We start from the raw sequence: 22,227 nt of genomic DNA on the forward strand, positions 1-22,227 counted from the left end.
GGAACAAGAAGTAACTTCAGGGGTAAAACGGTAAATTGACCCAGCTCTAGTTACGAACAACCTGTGAAGGATCGACTTACTAATCATGGTTATATCAGATGGACAGAAATATATCTATAGTGAGGGGAGTGCAACTACTAGGCTATAGTGGAGTGTCCTAGTAGTTAACGAATGTTGGTTAACCAGGTTAATGAGTTTAATCGGTTAATCTTGGATCGTTGGAGCCCATGATCTATAGGTCCATTAGGTTCCTCTGTTAGCTCATATCGGACTAAACCATAGAACAATGTGACGAGTGAGTTCGAAGTGTTCGAATTCAAATTAGGGAATATGCATTACATATATACGATATATTTAACCGCAATTTTGTTTTATTTACGAATTAAACTAAAAGAGAGAATGTGAGATATTTAAATAAGATTTAAATATCTTAATCAATTATGTGTCGGAATTGATTGGGATTGGCATTTGAATTAATATTAAATATTAATTAAATAGTTTAATTAATCATTTAATGTTACTTTAATTTGAAATTCATTATTCAAATTAATTGTTGAATTAAAATGAAGAAAGTCAAAATGTTGACTTTCATCTAATGGAAAAATCCATGTTAGTGGAATTTTGAGGTGTCAAAATTTGGTTTAACCAAACTTGCATGTTTGCCAAATAAACCCCACAAGTTTGAGTGGAATTTTGAGTGTCAAAATTTGGTTAACTCAAACATGCATGCTTGCCACATAATCCCAAACTCTTGAGTGGAATTTTAAGTGTCAAAATTTGGTGATCTCAAGTTTGCATGAACATGCAAACTTGACTCTTTAAATAGAGTGATCATGATACTTGGAGGTATTTTTCTTCATCTTGATGAAAAACCTTGAGAAAAACTTCTCACAAACACTCTCTTTCACATATACAAAATCCCTCCCAAGTTTAGTCACTCACCGGATTCCACAATCCCGTTCTAAGGCCGGAGGATAGTGGAGAAGACACTAGTGGTGGTTCGAAACCGATTCGTGAGGCAAAAGGAGTTTGAACTACAAAAGGTTAGTATTTAAACTCATTAAGTTTTAATACTTATGAACATGCTAGTAATTTACAATAATTGATGTTCTAAAAGTGCCTAAGATCCAAATTGCTTCCGCATGTGTTATATTAACACCAACAACCTTGAGATATGTCAAAGGTACAATCAATTATGATCGTTTGTATAAAAGAAGCGAAAACTACAAGTTATCTAGATACCGTGATGCTGACTATGCAAAATATCACGACACCCAAAGATCAAGCAACAGGTATGTGTTCAAGCTCGGTTCGAGAACGACTTCTTGGTGTAGCAAAAGAAAATCAACAGTATCATTGTCAACTAGATAAGCAGAGTACAGAGCAGCAGTTGGAGCAGTAAAGTACATGACTGAAACTCTTGATGAAAGATTGACACAAAAAAATTGACTATCCAATACCATTTCATTACAACAACCAATTTGCGATTCGCCTAGCAGAAAATTCGATGTTTCATGTTAGAATAAAGCATGTGGAGGTGCATTACCATTCCATTAGAGAGAAATTCTTGACAGAAGAAATTGAGATGCATCAAATCAAGATAGAAGATCAAGTGGTAGACTTGTTTACAAAATGGCTAACATTAGAGCTTTCGTTGTCAACTCAACATAGTGCAATGAATGAGATTAGTGCTGAGGGATTAAAATATCGTCACTAGCCCAATAGAATTAAATCCAAAAATTGTATGAGTCATTGTATATTTATGTTAGGAAAATGATTTAATAATTTTAGGAATAAATTTAGGAGAATGATTTAGGTATTTTAGAAAAAAATGTTTGCGAAATCGTAGGATATCTCCCTATGACACATTTCCATAAAAATCTTAATAGCATTACTAGACTCTCCATTTTACACATAACCATTCAGCTTAACATTTCACAAATATCCTCCTAGGATAAATTCGCTACTAAATGTATAAATTAATTAAGAATCGAGAAAAAAAAATTTAAAAATATTTCATAACAGTGCCATGAACTTACATGTTCATAATAAAATTATTGAACAATTACAACAGAAAACAAATAACGTAAACTTTTGATAAAATAAAATAAAATAAAATGATACCCTGATCTAATTTAAGGGATACAAAAGTAACATGAAATACTTCTACCTTAGCTTCAATCCCATGGTGTCACCGCGACGTCATCGTCCGTGAAGAGGTACATTGTCTTTACCTGAAAATAAAAGTAACACGTTGCTTGAGTATTTAATACTTAGTAAGAAACCCCACTATTAGGATCAGAAAATGTAATCGTGTTTGAGACCTATCATAAAAATTATTTCATAGCCTTGGTCTCAGCCTCTGGTATGAGTAGTATTGGATGTGTACTGCCTCAAAGTTGAGACTCATTTTTTAATTTTAATTATTTACTTTTTTTTTCTCCAATTTTTTAGATTTTTCAAAATATTTTTCTCTTTTATATCGTCTTAAAATTCAGCCTTTAAAACCATAACTAAAATCCCCAACATTTGAACTTGAAAGTAAAAATCGAGAAATTAGTTCTGGTGGGAGCATGAGTGCTACGCTTAAATATTCATCCTTTCATTAATGAGCTAAAAAAAAATTATGATAATATCTTCTCAAACTCGTCTTTATTAAGTTCTGGCTCTTACCAACGGCGAGTGAGGCGACATCGTGTGCGGTGAGTTAAGAACGTTGCCCTCGTCATATCTTCTCCCTGAGAAGGAGAAGCTCAATCGTAACTTATTCTCTCGACGCCTCGTTTTCGATGCCATTGCAACGGTATTGTCTTTCTTCTTGTCGATGTTTTTGACAAAGCTATGGATTCTATTGAGAGCAACGTCGACCGTGTTGTCGTCCATGTTTGCGAAACAAACTCGAAACCAACCTGGCTCGTTGACATGAAAGGATGAGCCAGGAGAAACATTGAGCTTGACTTCATTGATAATCACACGCCAAAGCTCCATTTCAGCTTTGAAGGTTTGGTCTTTTAATAGCCTCCGTAGATCCATCCACACAAAAACTCCAGCATTGCTGTTCAAGCAAGTGATCCCCATTTTATCCAATTCTTTTGTGAACCTGAATTTGATTAATACATTCTTAAATTAATTGCATTTTGTAATGCTCTTCAATCCTACAAATAATAATGGTTTAGTTTAACAAACCTTGCATGCCTCTCCGCGAGGCGCTTCGAGTTCTCGGCAAGAAATTTGTCGACAAAGTCCTCGTCGGAAAGCATGGCGGCGAGCAAATGTTGAGTCTGGGACGAGACTAGGCCGAAGCTCGACATCTGCCGAGCACGGCGGACGACGACATCGTTGTAAGAATAAATAATTCCGACTCGAAAACCAGGGAGGCCCATGTCTTTGGACAAGCTATAAAGAATATGGATGAGCTCCTTCTTGCAATTCTCCATTTGTTCAACAATCTCAGCGATGCTGGTGAAGGTTGGGGCTTTGAAGACAGTGGCAGCGTATATTTCATCGCAGATTAAGTGAATGTCGTGTTGATTCACAAAGGTGACGAGGGTTTTGAGAGTGTCACGGTCGTATGTTGTGCCTAAGGGATTTGAGGGATTGATGATTATAACACCCTTCACTTTCATGTTGGCCTCTTGAGCCTTTTTGTAGGCTATTTCTAAGGCTGCCTTTGTGACTTGGAAGTTGTTCGAGCTGTTGCAATGGACCTGAATTATTTGTGCTCGTGTTCGCCATTTCAAGTCTCGATCAAACCTGAAAAACAACGTACTGATTGTTAGGACAAAGACTTTTGAGTATTTTTACAATAATATGATATTGTTCACCTCGTACCAAAAGGTTTTTAATATATGTAAAGAACTGATATGAACCAAGAGACATCAATCATATAATATACTTCGATAAACATGTGAAGAAAATGTTGTTGAAATTATCAAAAGATATTTCAATTCATGCCACGTTGAAGAAAAATGAAGTTTCATTGTTATAAATTTTGGATAGATTACAATTTAGAGTAGTTTAGAGTTATTGTATTTCATTAATATGTTTTAAAGTTTTTATTTACTTTAGATTATATTTACATAATCGTTAATTATGGTCATAAAATATGGATGTTACAACTCTTGTAATACCTTTAATAGTTTCATTTTGAGTTATATAAAGCCATGTATGTTGTATTTGTAAACAGACTTGAAAAAAGTTTATTTGCAATTCTATGTAGTTTAGATTGCATACAGAATCTTTCAAGCTCGACATGATCAATTTTGCTTGTGGAGAGAATCAAGTCTCAAACAAGTGTTCTTGCCTTGAGATATTTGATCAACGAGAATCATTCAAGCTAGACATGATCAATCTTGCTTGTGGAGTGATTCGAATCTCAAACAAGTGTTTTTACTTTGAGATACTCGATCAACAAGGTAATCTATATCTTACTTCCCTTGTAGTGATTTCCTTATCATTTGGCATCAGTCCTTTCCATCGGGTTGATTTTCATATCAAGAATGAAGAGCACAAGTTGTTAGTTTATTCAAGTGGGTAATGATCTGTGAGATCTCATATCAGTTAGGGAGGAGAACGAAGCATTCTTTATAAGGGTATGAAAATCTTTACGTAGCAGACATGTTTTAAGAAACTTGATGGAAAGTCTGAGAGTGAAAGCCTAAAGCGATGACAATATCTACTAGCATTGTGTTTGGACTGTTACAAATGATATTAGAACCAGACACCGAGCGATGAGCTAGCGAGAAGGCTGAGCCCCAAACGGGAGTGGACACAAGGTGGTGTGTCAACAAGGATGCTGGCCCCGAAGGGGGCAATTGTGAAATTTCACATCAGTTGGAGAGAATAACAAATCATTCTTTATAAAGAAGGCATGGGGTGGACACGAGACGGCGTGCCATCAAAGATGCTGAGAATGGTTAAGTTTTGACCCTCCAAAAACTTTGAACAAGAATTTGTAGAGTTAAGGAATATTGACTTAAAAAAGTGAACAAAAAGAAATGAATGAAGAACTCACGCTGCATAGTATGGAGAAGGAACCAAAAAAGCATCCCCGGGATCCGCCAAACAAAAGATGAGGGTTTCGCTCGCTCCGGTAGCACCGCCACCCATCACAATCCGACTCGGGTCGAATTTCACCCTCCCACCCCTTACCTTCCCCATGAAATTCGCAATCGCCTGAAAAAAGAAAAAAAAATTATCATAACCCATCAATTTAAGCTTTTGAGTTTAGATATATAGTTAGAATATCATATCTGGTACCTTTCGAAATTCTGGTAAGCCATGATAATCTTGAAAGTTGGCAATGCTTTTGAATCTCTCAAGCCCTTCAAATGTACATATCGAAGCTTCGGGGTGTTTTGTAATCCAATCGACAATCATACTAAAGGAAAGCTATCGAAATTCACACAAAAACAAAGTTAACGAAATTTTCAAACATGAAATGATATAAGAAAAACATGAAAACATGATATACGAAACTTGATTTTCTGCTAAACCCATTTGAATTACACCCAAAGGATTATTCTCGGGGTGAAACGGATCGCTATCGTATGCTTTCCACCCATCAAAATACGCCGAGTTCTCGCCGTGGCCATCGTCAATGGCGATCTTAGAGAGAAGAGCTTGGTTTCTTTCGTCAACTTGATGAAACCCCATTTGAAAGTTGTTGAGGTGTTTGCTTTTTGTGTCCCTAAAAATGAGTGCTTTTGGGTTGTTAAGATACGAAAGAAAGAACAAAATGGGAGTGAATTTATAAGCGCAGGGTCATGTTCAAACCATGTAAAAAGACAAGCCACGTCGTGTGTCTAGGAAATTGGAACAAAACAAGGAGTACGATGTTATAGATCCCCTTATGTCACCTTACCAAAAATCAAGCTTTCAATGTCACAATCCAATTTTTTAGGCTTTGAGAATCAAAAGGCAAGGAAAAGAGGAAAACAAACAATTAAAAATACTGTAAAATTGCGCACGATTTAAAATCAAACAACACCATTGTCAAAGTCAAACAATTACAAACAGGGAACAAGTGAACGACAACACAAAAACAAAAAACAAAATAGACACCCCGCTGTAACAGTGCACCTTCTCACCTTGACCGGTACCTAAAAAAGAAAACGAGAAAAGGGTGACTATAAAATACTGAGGAAGCAACTTACTTGTAGGCTCTCATCGCATTTTTTACCTAATATGTTTTTACGAGTTTGCCATATGGTGATTAAGTTTGGTCTAGTTCAGGTATCCCCTGAATGTTTACCTCATGCGGCCACAGTGGTGTCTATCATGAGCTAATCTATTTTTGTAGTCCCTCATCTCCTCTAGAGTGGGCTTCCTCTACACACAATAGTAAACTTCTCGATATACTATTTATGTAGTCTCTCGTCCCCTCTCAAAACCTTCAGATTTATGTGTTTTTACCGTTCTTGGGTCCTCTTTGATCTCCTAGTTCCATTATGATTTGACTTCAAGTTCTTTTAAGAAAAATGTGTGAAATCATGCCAAGATCAACATACTAAATTTTTCGATGCTAATTTCTTCGTACACTCATGGATTTTGAGGAAAACCAAAAATTCTATTGACTTTGACCACACATTTTTTATTTTCTACGATTTTATTTTATATTTTTTCGAGCTTCTAGAGAACATTCCGACCATTATTCTCTTCTACCGTATTCCTAAATTTGATCTCTAAGGTTTTCAATAAAAATCTGGAAGCTTGATCATAAATGAAAAAATCGAGAAAATTAATTCTCGTTGGGGTTCAGATGTTTAATCCAACTGCACTAGTGCAATAATAAAGTATGCACTAGTGCAATAATAAAGTAAAATGAAGAGGATTTAACTCAGTAGACGATACATCGTACAAGTACAAATATATCCTATTTCAATGATACCTAATTTAACTTCTTATGTAGCGTCCCAAGCTTTCTTCGAGAAATATTATTGTTCACTCGTTCGAGGTGTGCATAGTTTTTCAACTTCTACGAAGTATCCATGCTCGGAATTTGAAACAATTCTGAATCTGAATTCAGCACATGTATGCCTCATTATTCCCTTGCATCTCTTACAAAATGGTCACGTTTAGACAATCCCACAGACCAATATGAATCTTCTAGCACCCTTTTTCCTCAGCTCAAATAGAAAACTATCCTATTAGCTGATAAGAAAATGATAAGAAACAAATAATAAATATTTAAATCGATGGGCTTGACCACGAAAAAGTTGGCAAAAAGAAAATAATTAAATCATACAACAAAACCCAATGGACTTCTAAATCAACCCCACGTTCATTAATGGATTGGCACCAAAAAGTTGAAGGATATGAATTTTGGGGAAATAAGATAATTTCAAAATGAGTCGAATTAAAATAAAAATTGGCTTCTATGGGAAGATGGTCGGTGGGATCGACTCGGATCGACTATTTTGTTTGTTTATGAATGTTTAGTGGATCTAGAAATGTAAATTGATAAACGGAAGACAATAATGCATAAGAGTAGCTGTTGAACGATGAATGAATAAAAACGAATGCGTAACTATTTAGAATATTTGAGAACGACAATAAGAACTTCCATTTAAGACTACAATTAGTAGTATGGTCGGCGGAAAATTGTTAAAGATAATGATGTCAATACATCGATGTTAACATTTTGTTGTTTTCAATTCATATAAAAAGTTAAAAGGTTCCAAGTTTGTTTTAAAAAAAAGTTAAGCTTTTGGTCACTTTTACTCGAATGTGATGTGTTGAATGCATTAACGATATGTTCATGAGTTCGTTGTTACATTAAGACTTTTTTTTTCTAATTTATAAGTTAGTTAGTTTTTTCATGTTAAAAATCAGACTCTCCACAATGATATGATATTGTCCACTTTGAGGTTAAGCTCTCGTTGCTTTGCTTTGGGCTTCCCAAAATGCCTCATATCAATAGAGATAGTACTTCTCAATTATAAACTCATGATCATTCTTTAAATTAGCTAATATGGGACTCACTCCTAATAATCCTCAACATATTAACGGTAACAAAAAAAATATTAATTTTTTAAAAAATTTGAAGGGTTTAAAGTTGTTTTTTAAAGTTTATAGCTATATTTGAATTGTGTACTAACTGTTCCGTTTATATTCTAATCATAAAGGTAGTTTTAAACTTTTTTTTCTTAAATTAAGTGTATTTTATTAAATTTTTAAGAGTATCTTAAAAGTTCAAGAGTGTTTTTAATTTATTTTTTTTTAAGTATAAGAGTATTATTGATTTTTAGAAAAAAAAAAATAAATTTTATGGATATTAACTTAAATTTTTATATATCAAACTTTGTAAAGTTGGCGTTCAACCTTTTTATGGTATAAACGTATATGGTATGTTTTGGGATTTCGAGTCTGAACGTTGGGATTTCAAGTCTGAACGAAATTAATTGGTCAATAGCATTCAAAGAAGATTAATAAATTCAAACAAGAAAACTCAATAGGGCTTCTAAAATCAAACCCACGTTTCATTAATGGATTGGTACCAAAAAGTCAATAGAGATCGAATTTTGGAGAGATTTTTGTTATTCTTCGTCTAGATTCGAAAAAAAAGAAAAAAACATAGTTTCAAAACGAGTCGAATTAAAATAAAAATTGGCTTCTGAATTTAGTCTTTATGATCGACTATTTTGTTTGTATATGAACTTTTTAGTGAATCTAGAAATATAAATCATTAAAGTATTACATAAACAAACGTTTTTTTTTTTTTTTTTACGTTAGAGCACAATTAATAGTATGATCGGTGAGGATTTGTTTTTGTGACAAAGAACCATACAGAGGTTGATAGAACAATGAGAAGATAATCAACCAAATTTGAATTCGAAAAATCCGATCAGCTTAACTCAATATATATAGTTTCAGTTGGATTACGAACTTACTTGTATAGAATTAAGTTGAAATAAATGAAACTTTATAGGTTGAGTTGGTTCATGGATACCTTACAATAACGTGTTAGTGGAAGAAACTAAATTCATTTTTATGATGTAATTATATATAATATATATATATATATTTTTTTTATTTAGTTTCATAATTATTTTATATTATTTATTCTCCTATTTTTTAAAATAATTTTTAACTATTTAAAAGTTAATTTTTAAAATATAATTTTAATTAAAGAGTAAATCTTAATTAAATATTTGAAAATAAATAAATACATGTTTTAGGAACTAATATTTTACTTTTATTAAAAACAAAAAAAAATTAAATAAATGACTCAAACAACTTGAACCAGCCCAACCTAAACATTTATGGTTGAATTGGGTCGAGTTTATTATTTAATAAAGGCTATTTTTGTTGAAAAATTTTAAGAAACAATTGAGTTAGGTCTAAAAAATGTTTCAATCGGACCCAACCCAACCCACAAATATCGCTATGACAAACCCAAACAAGTTCAATCCAAAACTTTATGATTCAGTTGGGTTGAGTTGAGTTCATTATTTAATCAGAGTTGAAACTCGAACAGTTTAGTTAGATCTAAGAACCGTTTCAATTCAACCCAATCCAACCCACCAACAGTTAGACGTCAAAAATATAATTAGAACATGATTGAGTTTGACGTATTGAGGTATTAAATGATTAATGGATGATAAGTAGCTTGATTGGTAGTCATTAAGCTTAATTTGGTCCCTCTATATGATTTTACCGGAGTAGTGCCCTAATTGGTACAAAGTCACTCCTTGAACGATAGATGATTTGACTAGAGTAGTGCCTTAATTATTGTAAGGTTACTCCTAAACGATATGCGTTTTGACTAGGATAGCGCCCTAACATTTACTAGGTCACTCATTATAAGATACGTGATTTGACTACGTTAGTGCTCTATTAGTTGTAAGGTCATTCATTACATGCCTATGACATGTGATTTGATTAAGGAAAGTACCCTAATAGTAGTAACACTACGTACTAATAAGCTTAAAGGAACTAGCAATATGACCTTAGTTGAGCTACACAGACGTTGAGACCCCTGGGTTAAATAAGTCCAAGGGGACAAAAAGTAAGGTGTACAACAAAGGGATAAAAGGTGGTCTTGCATCGAAAATATATAAACGATAATGTTCAACATTCTCGTGCATCCTCTGCGTTACGGTCACGTTACTTATTTCTCGCTTTTAAGAGTGATAACTATCCCCACAAATCAACACAAATCCTTTCAACATATTTTGTTGCTAAACTTGGTCATCTATGAACGGCGTTATGTAAGCTAAGTTTCTATGTATCCAACGTTCCCCTGCTTTATGGTTAGGTTACTTATTTCTCGCTTTTAAGATTGATAACTATCCCCACAAACCAACACAGGTCCTTTCGGCATGTTTTGTCTTCACTCACATGCATCTTACGAAAATTCACACAAGGTCACCTAATATATAATTATTTCATGCAAAACATACTTAATTTTGGAGTTATTATAATTAAGCTACCGAAAAGAAAGGTTCACCTTGTTAGTATAGTGGTAACTTTCAATTCTTCTAACCTCTCTTAGTCATCATATCCTCAGGATCGCTCTCATTTTGATATCTTTGTTCTTGACACTAAAATTTAAAAGCAATCTCATGGTACTTGATATTGTTGTGTACAATGTTGTCTCTATTTTATTTGGAAAGGCATGAAAATATTCTCTTTGAATGGAAAGTGATGCATTATGAATTGACAAAGAAAAAATTCTCCAAGGTAACATCTTTCCAACAAAATAATGCCATTTCTCTTGGAGGTGGAAGAAGAGAGCCAATTATTCACATCCTCCACACACATACAAGAAAGAGGGAGGGCTCCATTAGCTCCAAACAAGCCCCACAAACCCTATTCAAAATGCATATCATCCACCAAAACTCCAAGAAAGCAACCAATAATCATCCAACTCTTTCTAATAAACACCCTTCGTAAATTAATTATCACATCCTCAAAAAGAAACAACTTTATGTTGCCATCTTTTTAAGTGCATTTCTTTGTCCTAGAACACATACCCATGTGATGTAAAAGAGGAATTAGGGTCTAGTGGGTTAGGGTCGAGAAATCTTTTTGTGATAAATTATGAGGTCTCGAGCTGGTACTGTAAAACTCCAAGCTCACCGTTAGTAGGTATTGTCCTCCTTGAACTTTCCCTTTCGGGCACGCGTCTATTAAGGAGAGGTTTTCACACCCTTATAAGAAATGTTTCGTTCTCATCTCCACCTGATATGGGATCTCACAATCCACCCCTCCCCCTCGGAGCCCAGCATTCTTGCTGGCATTCGTTCCCCTTCTCCAATCAATGAGGATCTCACAATCCACCCCTCTTTGGGGTCCAACGTCCTTGCTAGCACTCGTTTCCCTCTCCAACCGATGTAAAATTTCACAATCCACCCTCATTGGTGGCCCAGTGTCTTCACTGGCACACGGTGTCTGGTTTTAATATCATTTGTAATAGCTCAAGTCCACCCTAGCAGATATTGTCCTCTTTGAGATTTCCTTTTCGAGTTTCTCCTCGGGGTTTTTAAAATGCATCTACTAGAGAGAAATTTCCACACCCTTATAAAGACGTTGACACTCATTCCCCTCTCCCGTCGATGTGAAATCTCACAATCCACCCCATTAGTGGCTCACTCTCATCGCTGCACACTACCCAATGTCTGGCTTTAATACCATTTGTAACAGCTCAAGCCCACCGTTAGCAGATATTGTCCTCTTTGGGCTTTCCTTTTCAAGTTTCCCCTCAAAGTTTTTAAAACGCGTCTACTAGAGAAAGTTTTCCAGACCCTTCTAATGAATGTTTCGTTTCCCTCTCCAACCAACGTGGAATCTCACATATACGTAGAATTAAGAACTTGCAAACGTGTATACCTTTGACATGTCAGCACATTTCAATTTGATTTGATGGGAGATGACATTGCAATCGTAGCTTTGAAATTTTATGTTCTTAATTTAATGGGGTTATGTTTTATTTTGACCAACTACCTAACTCCACACATTACTACCCCTTTGACATTGAAAATTTCACAATATAATTAATATCATAGATGGAACATTAAGTTTACTTTTTGACTATAACATTTGAAAGTTTAGAACGTTTAGAAAGTTTAGAGTAAAATAGTAAAAAAGAGCCAAAATTATTGAATATTTCTACATATTAAACTAAAATATTGGGTAAATAAAACACCAAAAAGACATAATATTTGTTTTTTGTTTTTTTATCTACAAGAGGGAGCTTTAGCTTCAAGGGGTAGTAGGTTTGGCTTCCAAAATGCCTTAGCTTAAGGCACCATAGACATTGTAATACTCAACAAATAACACAAGCATTTGGGTTCTCTTCCATGCTATGGACATGGTAATGACTGGTCAAGTGAGGGTTATATGGTCTATGAGCCTTGACCATGTCCATTACTGGGTCAGGTTGCTGCATATACATAGGCATCGCCATCGGCATATGCATCGGCATATGCATTGGCATCGGCATCGGTATCGGCATCGGTGCTGGCACAGCGACCTGCGGTGGCTCTTTCTTCTTCTCGTCCTCCTTCTTTTCACCGTCTTTCTTCGGCTCGTCTTTCTTGTCGTCCTCCTTCTTCGGCTCGTCTTTCTTTGCGTCGTCTTTTTTAGCCTCTCCTTCTTTCTTTGGCTCCTCCTTCTTGCCCGCTTCTTCCTTCTTTGGTTCCTCCTTTTTGGGCTCCTCCTTCTTTGGTTCCTCCTTTTTGGGCTCCACTGCTGGCCCTACTGAGATTATGTCTGTTGGCCAATACTTCCTCAGCTTGCTTACTACATTCACTGGATCCACTGTCCCAATTACTGTCAGCTTCCTCTCCTTCATGTCCATCGCAATTGAATCAATCCCTGCCATCCCTTAACTAATTAGAAAGAACAATAAATGGATACGAGATATTTGACTATACTAAAAAAGTAAATATGATACCTATAAAATATAGTAATAGAACACAAATATCTAGATATTTACCTATCAACTTTTAGGTGATTGAACTATAATCGTTTTACACGATATCAAAATCGAAGATTACGAGATCGTTTCATATAATTGAGGGTGCTAGATGAGCCACCTTTTTCTCTAGGAAGAATATTCCTTATTAGACCAAAATCAAGGTTGATTTGAAGTTCAAAGAATATTGTGGATGGAAAATTTTTGAAATGGGTTTTTTTTTTTTTTTTTAAATGATAAAAAATTGTTAATCATTCTTTTTTAATGAAAAGTGAAAAGCAGCCGAAGGGCATGTGGGTTAGGTTTGGTGGTGGGGTTGGGTAAGTTAGAGGATCAAAATCGATCAACATACACAAACAACCAACAGAATTTGTCTTGAGAAAGACATGTAATTTTCAAAGGAAATTATGTCTCTAAGCAATCCTAGTAGATTAAGAATTAGCTTCACTTCAAAGGAAGAACAAAACAAGAACATCATAGAAACAAAATGAACCTGAAAGTGTTGATACGGTCTTCAAAGCCTTTTGTTTGGCCTTGTCATCGTGCAAATCAAGCTTCAATATGAACTTCTGCAAAAACCCAAATCCAAAAATAAGAGATCTAATTCGATCTATTTCAACAAAAATGAAAAACCCACTAGAAAAACATCATCGGAATCCACGAAAATTGAAAAAAGAAAGTAAAGATTTGATTTTTTTGTGGGAATCCAACATGAGAGAATCCAATCTCTAATACCCACGTCTTGGATTCTCGTAAGAAACATAAAAGAAAGAGAAAAAGGCATTGTTTTTTAGATCAAATAAGAAAAAGAAGAGACCTTCATAGGTGCGTTGTTGATGAGAAAGGATAAGAACAAATGGGTATTGATGAGAGAGAGAGAGAAATGAAGAAGAAGAAGAAGAAGAGAACAAGTAGAATTATGCTTAGTTTTGTGAGGAGTCGTAGTACAAATAGAAGAGAGAGAAAAATGGTAAAGGTTTTTGAGTCCAAACAAGAAATGGCAGAGGTGAAGAGAGGGATAAAATGGTGGGATAAAGTTAGAGAGAGAGTGTGTAGCTGTTTTTGAAGAAAAATGAGAGATGGTGGAGATTTGACGGTATCGTATATGAGAGAGAGAGAGAGAGCCACCACTCTGTTCTCACTTCTAAAAGAAAACCCATGCATTTGATGCATTTGATTTGTTAATATGCTTAGTGGGTTGTTCAACGTGACATCCACGCGCCGCCTTTTGTCTTCAAATCCTCTTTGGATGGCTCATTCTTGATCCCACTTTCCCTAGATCTTCGAGATTTGTTTTCTATTTTTGCCTTTTTTTTCTCAATTTCTACCACTTTCATTAGGCGCGCGTGAAAGTCACGCGCCGGTTATGGTCTAGTTCTCTTTGGCATGACTGGTTGGCCAAGGTTATGGTTGGTCCAAGTTTTGCTAATCAAGTCAGCACGTGGGCCGTAATAGTCCAAATGGGTGGCTAAGGTTATGGTCTAAGTTCGGTTAATCGAGGCACCAAGTGAGATCGCATACTCTTTTTTCTGCTTATTTTATTTTGGTTCATTCAAATAACCAAAGTGTTGCAGGCTATGGGGTTCGAACCCATGCGCACTTATGTGCAGAAGATCTTAAGTCTTCCCCCTTAACCTCTCGGGCAAACTTGCTGAATTTATTGTAATATTTTTGTGGTTAAAATGTTAAAAAAAAAAAAAAAAATCTTTCATTACTTTTCATATTATTTCTTTTTTTTTTTCTTTTAACCATAGATTTCACTTTTTCCTAAATAAACCGTTGAATTCTTAGTCAAGTTTCAAAAATTGAAATATATATTTATGTCGAAACTTGATTTCAATTTTCAAGATGGATGGATTAAAAAAAATAAAGAAATGTTTATAATTTAATTTTTAAAAAGTAAATATTTATCGAGCAAAATCCTAAAAAATTATAAATGTATGATGTCGGAGGACCTTTTCTACTCCTACCAATGAGAGAGCTTAGAACTATAACTAATAAATTCACGTAAGGTTTAAATTAAAATGTTAAAAAACTACTCACAAATAGGAAGACAAACTACTTACTAAAACTTAGCATATGACTTTGGTTTAACCTATTCTCGTAGCCCCATTACTCTAAAACGTCTATGATAATCTATGATATATATCATGTAAACTTAAAATACCATATGAAAATATAGAACTATTTTTTATATTTTCACTTGAATTTAAAAAAAAGAAATAATTGAAGTTTTGCAACAACTCTAGGCCATTATGGTCGGGACCATAAAGTTGGTATGTTGCTCATACCGTCTCGATGCTATAGAACTTAACGAAATAACACGTGCACGTGTCTCAAGAAATTTTGGTAAATATTGGGACAACGAGCTAGCATCTTGACGTTATGATAGGACTTTTTTTCTATAAATACATCTTTTTTCAGCCGAATTTAGAGAATTTGTCGGGAACAAATATATTTTTTAAAAGTTGATGTAAACAAAAATGTAGATTTTATTGACGATGAAAATATGAATATATCTAAGATATTCAATAAATATAAAAATATACAATTTAAATTGCTTGCACAGTCAAACCAGCAAGAGGACCATGAACCAAATACCATCCACCACCCCCACCCCCACACGACGTCAGCGCATGAGAACCACGCGCCACGTGACCCTTCGGGATTTATACACACATTTGGCGACCACAGTCAAAAATTCAAAAAGAACCCACAAGGATACGGCGGCGCGTGAGAAACCAAGCGTACGTAAACTGTGGTTGGTGGTGGTGGTGGTGGTGGTGGCGGTGGTGGTGGTGGGGGCTTAAGTTTAGCAGTCATTTTAGGCCATATCATTATAGGAAAATAAATAAATAAATAATCCAGTTGTGTAGGTCCCACTGCTGGTCATCGTCAGAAAAGCTCATCCACGGGTTTTCGCAATCTGGGCGGCTAATAGTGGGCCCCACTACCGCCACCCACCGTGGATGCCCGCCACGTTGACAATGCGATTAAGATGACGTGCGATTATAAGGTGACGTGTCAACATCACCTTATTGAAATTTTATTTATTTATTTATTTATTGGGTAAATTTTTTTATATCAGTTCGGTTCTGATTAGGAAAATGACGTCGTTTTCGGTAGTAAGAAAAGAATGATGCAATTGTTTATTAATAATTATTTTCCTTTTTGTTAAATAATTATCGGAAATTGAAATTTGCCACGTAGGACCAACTGGAGCCAGTAAATATATACATATATAATACGCACAATACACGTGCGGCGGGAAAAAAAATGCTATATTACACGTATATTAGTTTATTTAAAAACTTTTAATTTTTAATTTTATATTTAATTAATTCTTTATAAATTTACGTGAAAAATTTAATATAATAGTTGGGAAATTTCGAGCGACTGTAATAAAATTATTTATTTAAATTTTTATTTTCAAACATTTATTTAAATTTATAATTTAATTTTTAAAAAAATACCTTTTAAATAATTAAAAATTATTTATAAAGGTAGAATAATAAATTTGAAAATAAATAAATAATCACACACGTACCTAAGCCATTATTTTTAAATTCAAAAGTTTAAAAGAATGTTCGGGTTTTAAAAACTTAGCTTTATATAGGCCGCTCGGGTCTAGGTACTATTGAAACCCATGAATTTGTCCAACAAACTCCCGACTTGACAAATACGCTCGGGTCTAATATTTTCTTTCAAATTTTCGAAATTAAATTTATAATTTTATTATAATTCGAACACAAAATAAAAAGGGCCAAAATTAAAATAAAATAAAAGACTAATTTAATTTGGCAAGTACAAAGAATCTTGGAGAATAAGTCAAAAATTGCTGACACTCAGCCAACATGAAGTGATATTGGCAACGAACACAAACACAAGTGGCTTTGTCCTCTTACAAATTTGTATACCTAATACTTTTTTTGTGTATACAAATTTTCCAATAAAGAAGCTAATTTTCGGGTCATTAACGAATTTGATAATTCGAAAAATTCGATCCAACCTAAACCAACCTAACTCGTGCGGTATAGGTTGAGTTATGAACTTACTTTAGTTGAGTTTAATTAAATAAGAACGAAAATTTTATGAATTCGATCCGTTCATGAATTACTCTAAAACTAGATTAGGTTGAATTAAACGAATTTGAATTTATCGTTAGTTTAAAAAAATATTTTTTTTTGTTTATTGTAAGATCCATGTATTTATTTTATTCGGTTGTAAATCTTAAGGTTTGAAACTAAATAAACAAATGTTTTATATACTAATATTTTAGTTTTATTAAAAATAAAAATTTGAATAAATGACTCGAACGACTCGAATCAATCCAAATTTACGTTTATGTTAAGTCTAAAAAAAATGATTAAACTCAAATCACCGACATCTCAATCTTTTTTTTTTTTCTTTTTCTATTGTAAAACCATGGGATTGAGTGAAGAAAATAAATTAATCTAAACTTAAATTTTTTTTTAAAGTAATTTAATTACGAGCGACCTAATTTTTCCTTTTAAATATAATTATAGTTTTTAAATTGATGTAAGATATAGTGTACGTCAACTCATTAGATAGACTTCTAAATCTTTGAGAAGTTTCGTTTTCAATGGATTATGTTTCGATTAAATTAATTAATTTTTTTTAATAAAAAGTCATTTTCACTCTTATCAATGTATCGTCTAGAATTATTTGATTAATACTTAATTATTTAATTATTGTTACATGTACGATGGCATGATTGAATAGGAATTCAATTATTATTTTAAAAGTTGATGATGTAATTTCTCAGTTCATATTATTTAAAGAAAAAAAAAAAGTTAGAATTCAAAATATTACTTAAGAAAAGGAAATTCACTATTCATTAGTGGAAGAGGAGAAACGACAATTTTAGGCCTCGAGGCTAAAATGAGGTAGAGTCTTTAAGCCCCACGCTTGATTCACGAAATTCTTGGGCCGTCTCGTGAAGCTATTCGATCTGAACGTTTGTATTGACTTTTTCTTAGAATCTCAACCACGCCTTCACTATCACAATACTCAGTTACTTGACTATTATTAAAAGTTTTTTTTTTTTTTTAAAATATTAATTCTTTCATCTTCGACTAAAATATCAAACGTGATCGATAACTCGAGAAAGATAATAAAAGCAAGATTAATTAATAACTTGATAGGAATCATGCATTTCTAGAAGCATGGATCATGCATATTCTAAAAATAACACATAATTTTATTTATTATATACATGAAATATAAAATAATGCATTTCACTTAATATTTTTTTATATTATTTGTATTTATTTGGGAGGGATAAAATTTGTGAAACTTCACCAGATATTTTTAAAATCACGAGGCTAACGGCGATACGGAATGAACTAAAATGGATAATATTTGTTAATGATAAGCTTGGACAGTTACAAATGATATTAGAGCCAAACACCGAGTGGTGTGTACTAGTAAGGACACTGAGCCTTAATGGGGGTAGATTGTAAGATTCCACATCGATTAGAGAGGAGAACAAAACATTCCTTATAAGAGCATGAAAATTTGTTACAAATGATATCAGAGCTAGACATCTAGTGGTGTGCCAGCTAGGACGTTGGGCCCTCAAGGGAGGTGAATTGTGAGATTTCACATCAGTTTGAGAATGATATTAGAGCTAGACATCTAGCGATGTGCCAGCTAGGACGTTGGGCCCCCAAGGGAGGTGAATTGTGAGATTTCACATCAGTTTGAGAGGAGAATGAAGCATTCCTTAAAAGGGCGTGAAAACTTTTCCCTAACAAACGTGTTTTAAAACTATGAGGCTAACAATGATACATAACGGGTTAAAACAGACAATATTTATTAGCGGTATAAAGATTTTTTTTCTTTTGCACGACACTCTATAAACTACTCTAGATTTATAAATATACAAAATTTACAAACATGTTTTAAAACCATGAGACTACCGACCATAAGCTATATAAAGTAATAAAAATATATTTAGCTTAGAAGACATTTTTATTTATCCAGCCGAACATAAAATTTTCCCGCAAGAAACTTGGGAAGAAGATATTTTCACCTCTCATGGCTGCCATTCGTTTTCGCGCGGCAAAGCTCCAAAGCATTCTGATTCAATCAACTACCAAACCATCCATGTTTGTAAATTGCAATGGCGACGATCTTCCCTTTTCAATCACGTACGTCTCTTCAAACATCTCTCAACGCCATTCGACCTAATCGCCCTCTCAAAATCTGCAAAATCCGATGTCAAGGGGAAAATCCCGCTACCGGTTCGCCGAAGAATCGAGAATCTAAGCCCGAGAATGCGGTGTTGAAGGTCGCTTGGTATGGCTCCGAGCTCTTGGGGATCGCCGCTTCATTTCTCCGTCCGCCGACGGATGTTGAAACGCCTGTTAGGGCGCAGGAGCTTGCGAGAGATGTGTCCGGTGCAATTCGTCGCCCTGTGATTGTGGAAACGATTAAGAAGGATTTTGAGCGGTCGTACTTCGTCACAGGTTTGGGAAATTTTTGTTTATGCGAGAGATTACTATTGTGCGTTGGTTTTGTCTCTGGATGTTTGGAAGTTCTAGAGTTCTAGGGTTCTTTTGAAATCAAGATAGTTTGTTTTGTTCAATTCAAGTTGTTCTTGAAACCATAAGCAGTAAGTTGAAACTAAATCTAAACCATAAATACTCAAATTATCGGAATTATATTGAAACTTTTTAAGATCATAGAGATTAAATTCAAATTTTATCCAAACCATGGAAGCTAAATTTGTAATTTAGCATAAGTAATGATTTTCATCCTCAATATTGTTGTCCTTAACTGTGTAATAGATGAACATATGTATATTACACTGCTAACGTGGGTATATAAGGAACAATGAAGTAGGTGAATTATAGAGTAGGTTGATATTAGATGACATTATAAAAGTTTTGAATACGACAAGAAACTACTAGGCACAAAATCGAAAGTTTAGGGATTGAATAAACATTTTTTTTAATTTAGGAACTTGTTAGACACAATATTAAGAGTTCGGGGTTTGTTAACATTTTTGTAAATTTAAAGATTTTTAGACACAAGCGACTAAATTTGTAATTCAACTTCAAAAGTTGATCGACTAAAAGTGACCTCTTCAAAGTAAAAGAATGAGTATCCCGTGAGGGGCAGACTCGTTGGCAAGGGCTTAGTTTCTCTTGGATATACTAGTTTAGAGGTCCCAAGTCCGATCCTTCGGGTGAGCTTAATACCAAAAACCCTCAATGTCTCACGGGTTCGAGCCTTGGGGAGGGTGCAGGTGCCCCCAAGTATAGGGATAAAAGCTCCGACTCCCAATCAAATAAAAGTAAGTTGAAGAACATTACATTAAAAAATACTTATTCAATGAATAAAAAAGTTAGAAAAGATTGCATAAAGAATCTAATTAGCAAAACAATGAAGTGAATGTGTTCATTTATATTAACTTTGGCTGACTCATTGTAGAACTTGTGAGCAGTTTTTCCAAGTTTTGTTCATTTGTATTTGGTGATGATCAGGGAACCTTACTGTTGAAGCTTATGAAGAGCAGTGCGAATTTGCTGATCCGGCTGGTTCTTTCAAAGGTCTTAGCCGATTTAAAAGAAACTGTACAAATTTTGGATCCCTTGTTGATAAGTCAAACATGAAGCTTACCAAATGGGAGGATTTTGAGGTGAGCTCAGTCTATAGAGATTACTGTTTTTTGTTTACTAAGCTTAGTGTTGAATTGTTGGTTGATTGGATTGAGTACAGGACAAGGGCATTGGACATTGGAAGTTCAGTTGTATCTTGTCATTTCCTTGGAGACCAATTCTATCTGGTATGTTTAATTTATGATGCTTCAGAGCTAGTTTGAGATAATTTCTTGGAATGGTGTTATTTCAGTGAAGTACTTCTGGAATGAGCACTAATTAAGTTTTTTCTCTGAGAACATTCTCTGCTTTGAAATGGTAATAAAAAGTAATTTTAACCGAAATCCCACGTCGGTTAGAGAGGAGAACAAAACATTTTTTATAAGAGTGTGGAAACCTCTCTTTAGCATATGCGTTTTAAAAACCTTGAGGAGAATACCGGCCGGTGTGCCAACAAGGACGTTGGGTCCAGAAGGGGGTGGATTGTGAGATCCCACATCGGTTGGGGAGGAGAACGAAACATTTTTTATAAGGGTGTGGAAATCTTTCTCTAGCAGACGCGTTTTAAAAACCTTGAGTGAAAGCCCAAAAGGGAAAGCACAAAAAGGACAATATCTGCTAGCGGTGGGTTTGGGCCATTACAAATATTGGGGGTCCCACGTCGATTTGAGAAGGGAATGAGTGCCACCGAGGATGCTGGGCCCTGAAGGGGGGTGGATAGTGAGATCTCACATCGGTTGGGGAGGAGAACGAAACATTCTTTATAAGGGTGTGGAAACCTCTCCCTAGCAGACGCATTTTAAAAGCCTTGAGGGGAAAGCCCGAAAGGGAAACCCAAAGAGGACAATATCTGCTAGCAATGGGTTTTGATCGTTACAAATATTGGAGGGTCCCACATCAATTAGAGAAAGGAACAAGTGCCAGCGAGGACGCTGGGTCCCGAAGGGAGGTGGATCGTGAGATCCCACTTAGAGAAAGGAACAAGTGCCAGCGAGGACGCTGGGTCCCGAAGGGAGGTGGATCGTGAGATCCCACATCGGTTGGAGTGGAGAACGAAACATTCTTTATAAGGGTGTGGAAACCTCTCCCTAGCAGATGCGTTTTATAAACCTTGAGGGGAAGTCCAAACGGGAAATCTTAGAGATGACAATATCTGCTAGCGGTGGGTTTGGGTCATTACAAATATTGGGGGGTTCCACATCGATTAAAGAAGGGAACAAGTGCCAGTGGTGGGTTTGGGTCATTACAAATATTGGGGGGTTCCACATCGATTAAAGAAGGGAACAAGTGCCAGTGGACAATATCTGCTAGCAATGGGTTTTGATCGTTACAAATATTGGAGGGTCCCACATCAATTAGAGAAAGGAACAAGTGCCAGCGAGGACGCTGGGTCCCGAAGGGAGGTGGATCGTGAGATCCCACTTAGAGAAAGGAACAAGTGCCAGCGAGGACGCTGGGTCCCGAAGGGAGGTGGATCGTGAGATCCCACATCGGTTGGAGTGGAGAACGAAACATTCTTTATAAGGGTGTGGAAACCTCTCCCTAGCAGATGCGTTTTATAAACCTTGAGGGGAAGTCCAAACGGGAAATCTTAGAGATGACAATATCTGCTAGCGGTGGGTTTGGGTCATTACAAATATTGGGGGGTTCCACATCGATTAAAGAAGGGAACAAGTGCCAGTG

At 35.1% G+C, this 22,227-nt stretch overlaps 3 protein-coding genes and 1 non-coding gene across 5 annotated transcripts in view; 1 reads left to right on the forward strand and 3 right to left on the reverse strand.

Annotated features, from left to right (window-relative positions):
- Positions 1-2,655: 2,655 nt before the first annotated feature.
- Positions 2,656-5,348, reverse strand: LOC111460262 (1-aminocyclopropane-1-carboxylate synthase 2). The gene is made up of 4 exons (XM_023103433.1): positions 5,260-5,348; positions 5,015-5,175; positions 3,187-3,753; positions 2,656-3,100 (listed from the first exon to the last, which is right to left on the reverse strand). The coding sequence occupies exons 2-4, from the start codon at positions 5,158-5,160 to the stop codon at positions 2,656-2,658; spliced, it is 1,158 nt and encodes a 385-aa protein (XP_022959201.1). The 5' UTR covers positions 5,161-5,175; positions 5,260-5,348.
- A 6,750-nt stretch (positions 5,349-12,098) lies between these two features.
- Positions 12,099-14,049, reverse strand: LOC111460263 (heavy metal-associated isoprenylated plant protein 39-like). 2 transcript variants are annotated; one of them, XM_023103435.1, is made up of 4 exons: positions 14,027-14,049; positions 13,737-13,801; positions 13,413-13,488; positions 12,099-12,822 (listed from the first exon to the last, which is right to left on the reverse strand). In XM_023103435.1, exons 2-4 carry the CDS (start codon positions 13,740-13,742, stop codon positions 12,269-12,271), a joined length of 636 nt encoding a protein of 211 aa, XP_022959203.1. In that variant the 5' UTR covers positions 13,743-13,801; positions 14,027-14,049; the 3' UTR covers positions 12,099-12,268. The 2 variants fall into 2 exon arrangements, with proteins under 2 accessions (XP_022959203.1, XP_022959202.1); XM_023103434.1 differs by having other exon boundaries at positions 12,099-12,819; positions 14,027-14,038.
- A 439-nt stretch (positions 14,050-14,488) lies between these two features.
- TRNAL-UAA lies at positions 14,489-14,571 on the reverse strand. The gene has a single exon. It is a non-coding gene; the product is annotated as a tRNA-Leu (tRNA).
- Positions 14,572-18,942: 4,371 nt separating this feature from the next.
- LOC111460260 overlaps positions 18,943-22,227 on the forward strand; it is a 6,112-nt gene continuing 2,827 nt past the window's right edge. The window contains exons 1-3 of the mRNA XM_023103432.1: positions 18,943-19,410; positions 20,431-20,585; positions 20,666-20,732. Coding sequence (XP_022959200.1) covers positions 19,065-19,410; positions 20,431-20,585; positions 20,666-20,732 — 568 coding nt within the window. The 5' untranslated portion in view covers positions 18,943-19,064. The remainder of the gene's footprint in view (positions 19,411-20,430; positions 20,586-20,665; positions 20,733-22,227) is intronic.

Source organism: Cucurbita moschata, unplaced genomic scaffold (genome assembly GCF_002738365.1).
Source record: "Cucurbita moschata cultivar Rifu unplaced genomic scaffold, Cmos_1.0 Cmo_Scf00023, whole genome shotgun sequence".
NCBI lineage: Eukaryota > Viridiplantae > Streptophyta > Magnoliopsida > Cucurbitales > Cucurbitaceae > Cucurbita > Cucurbita moschata.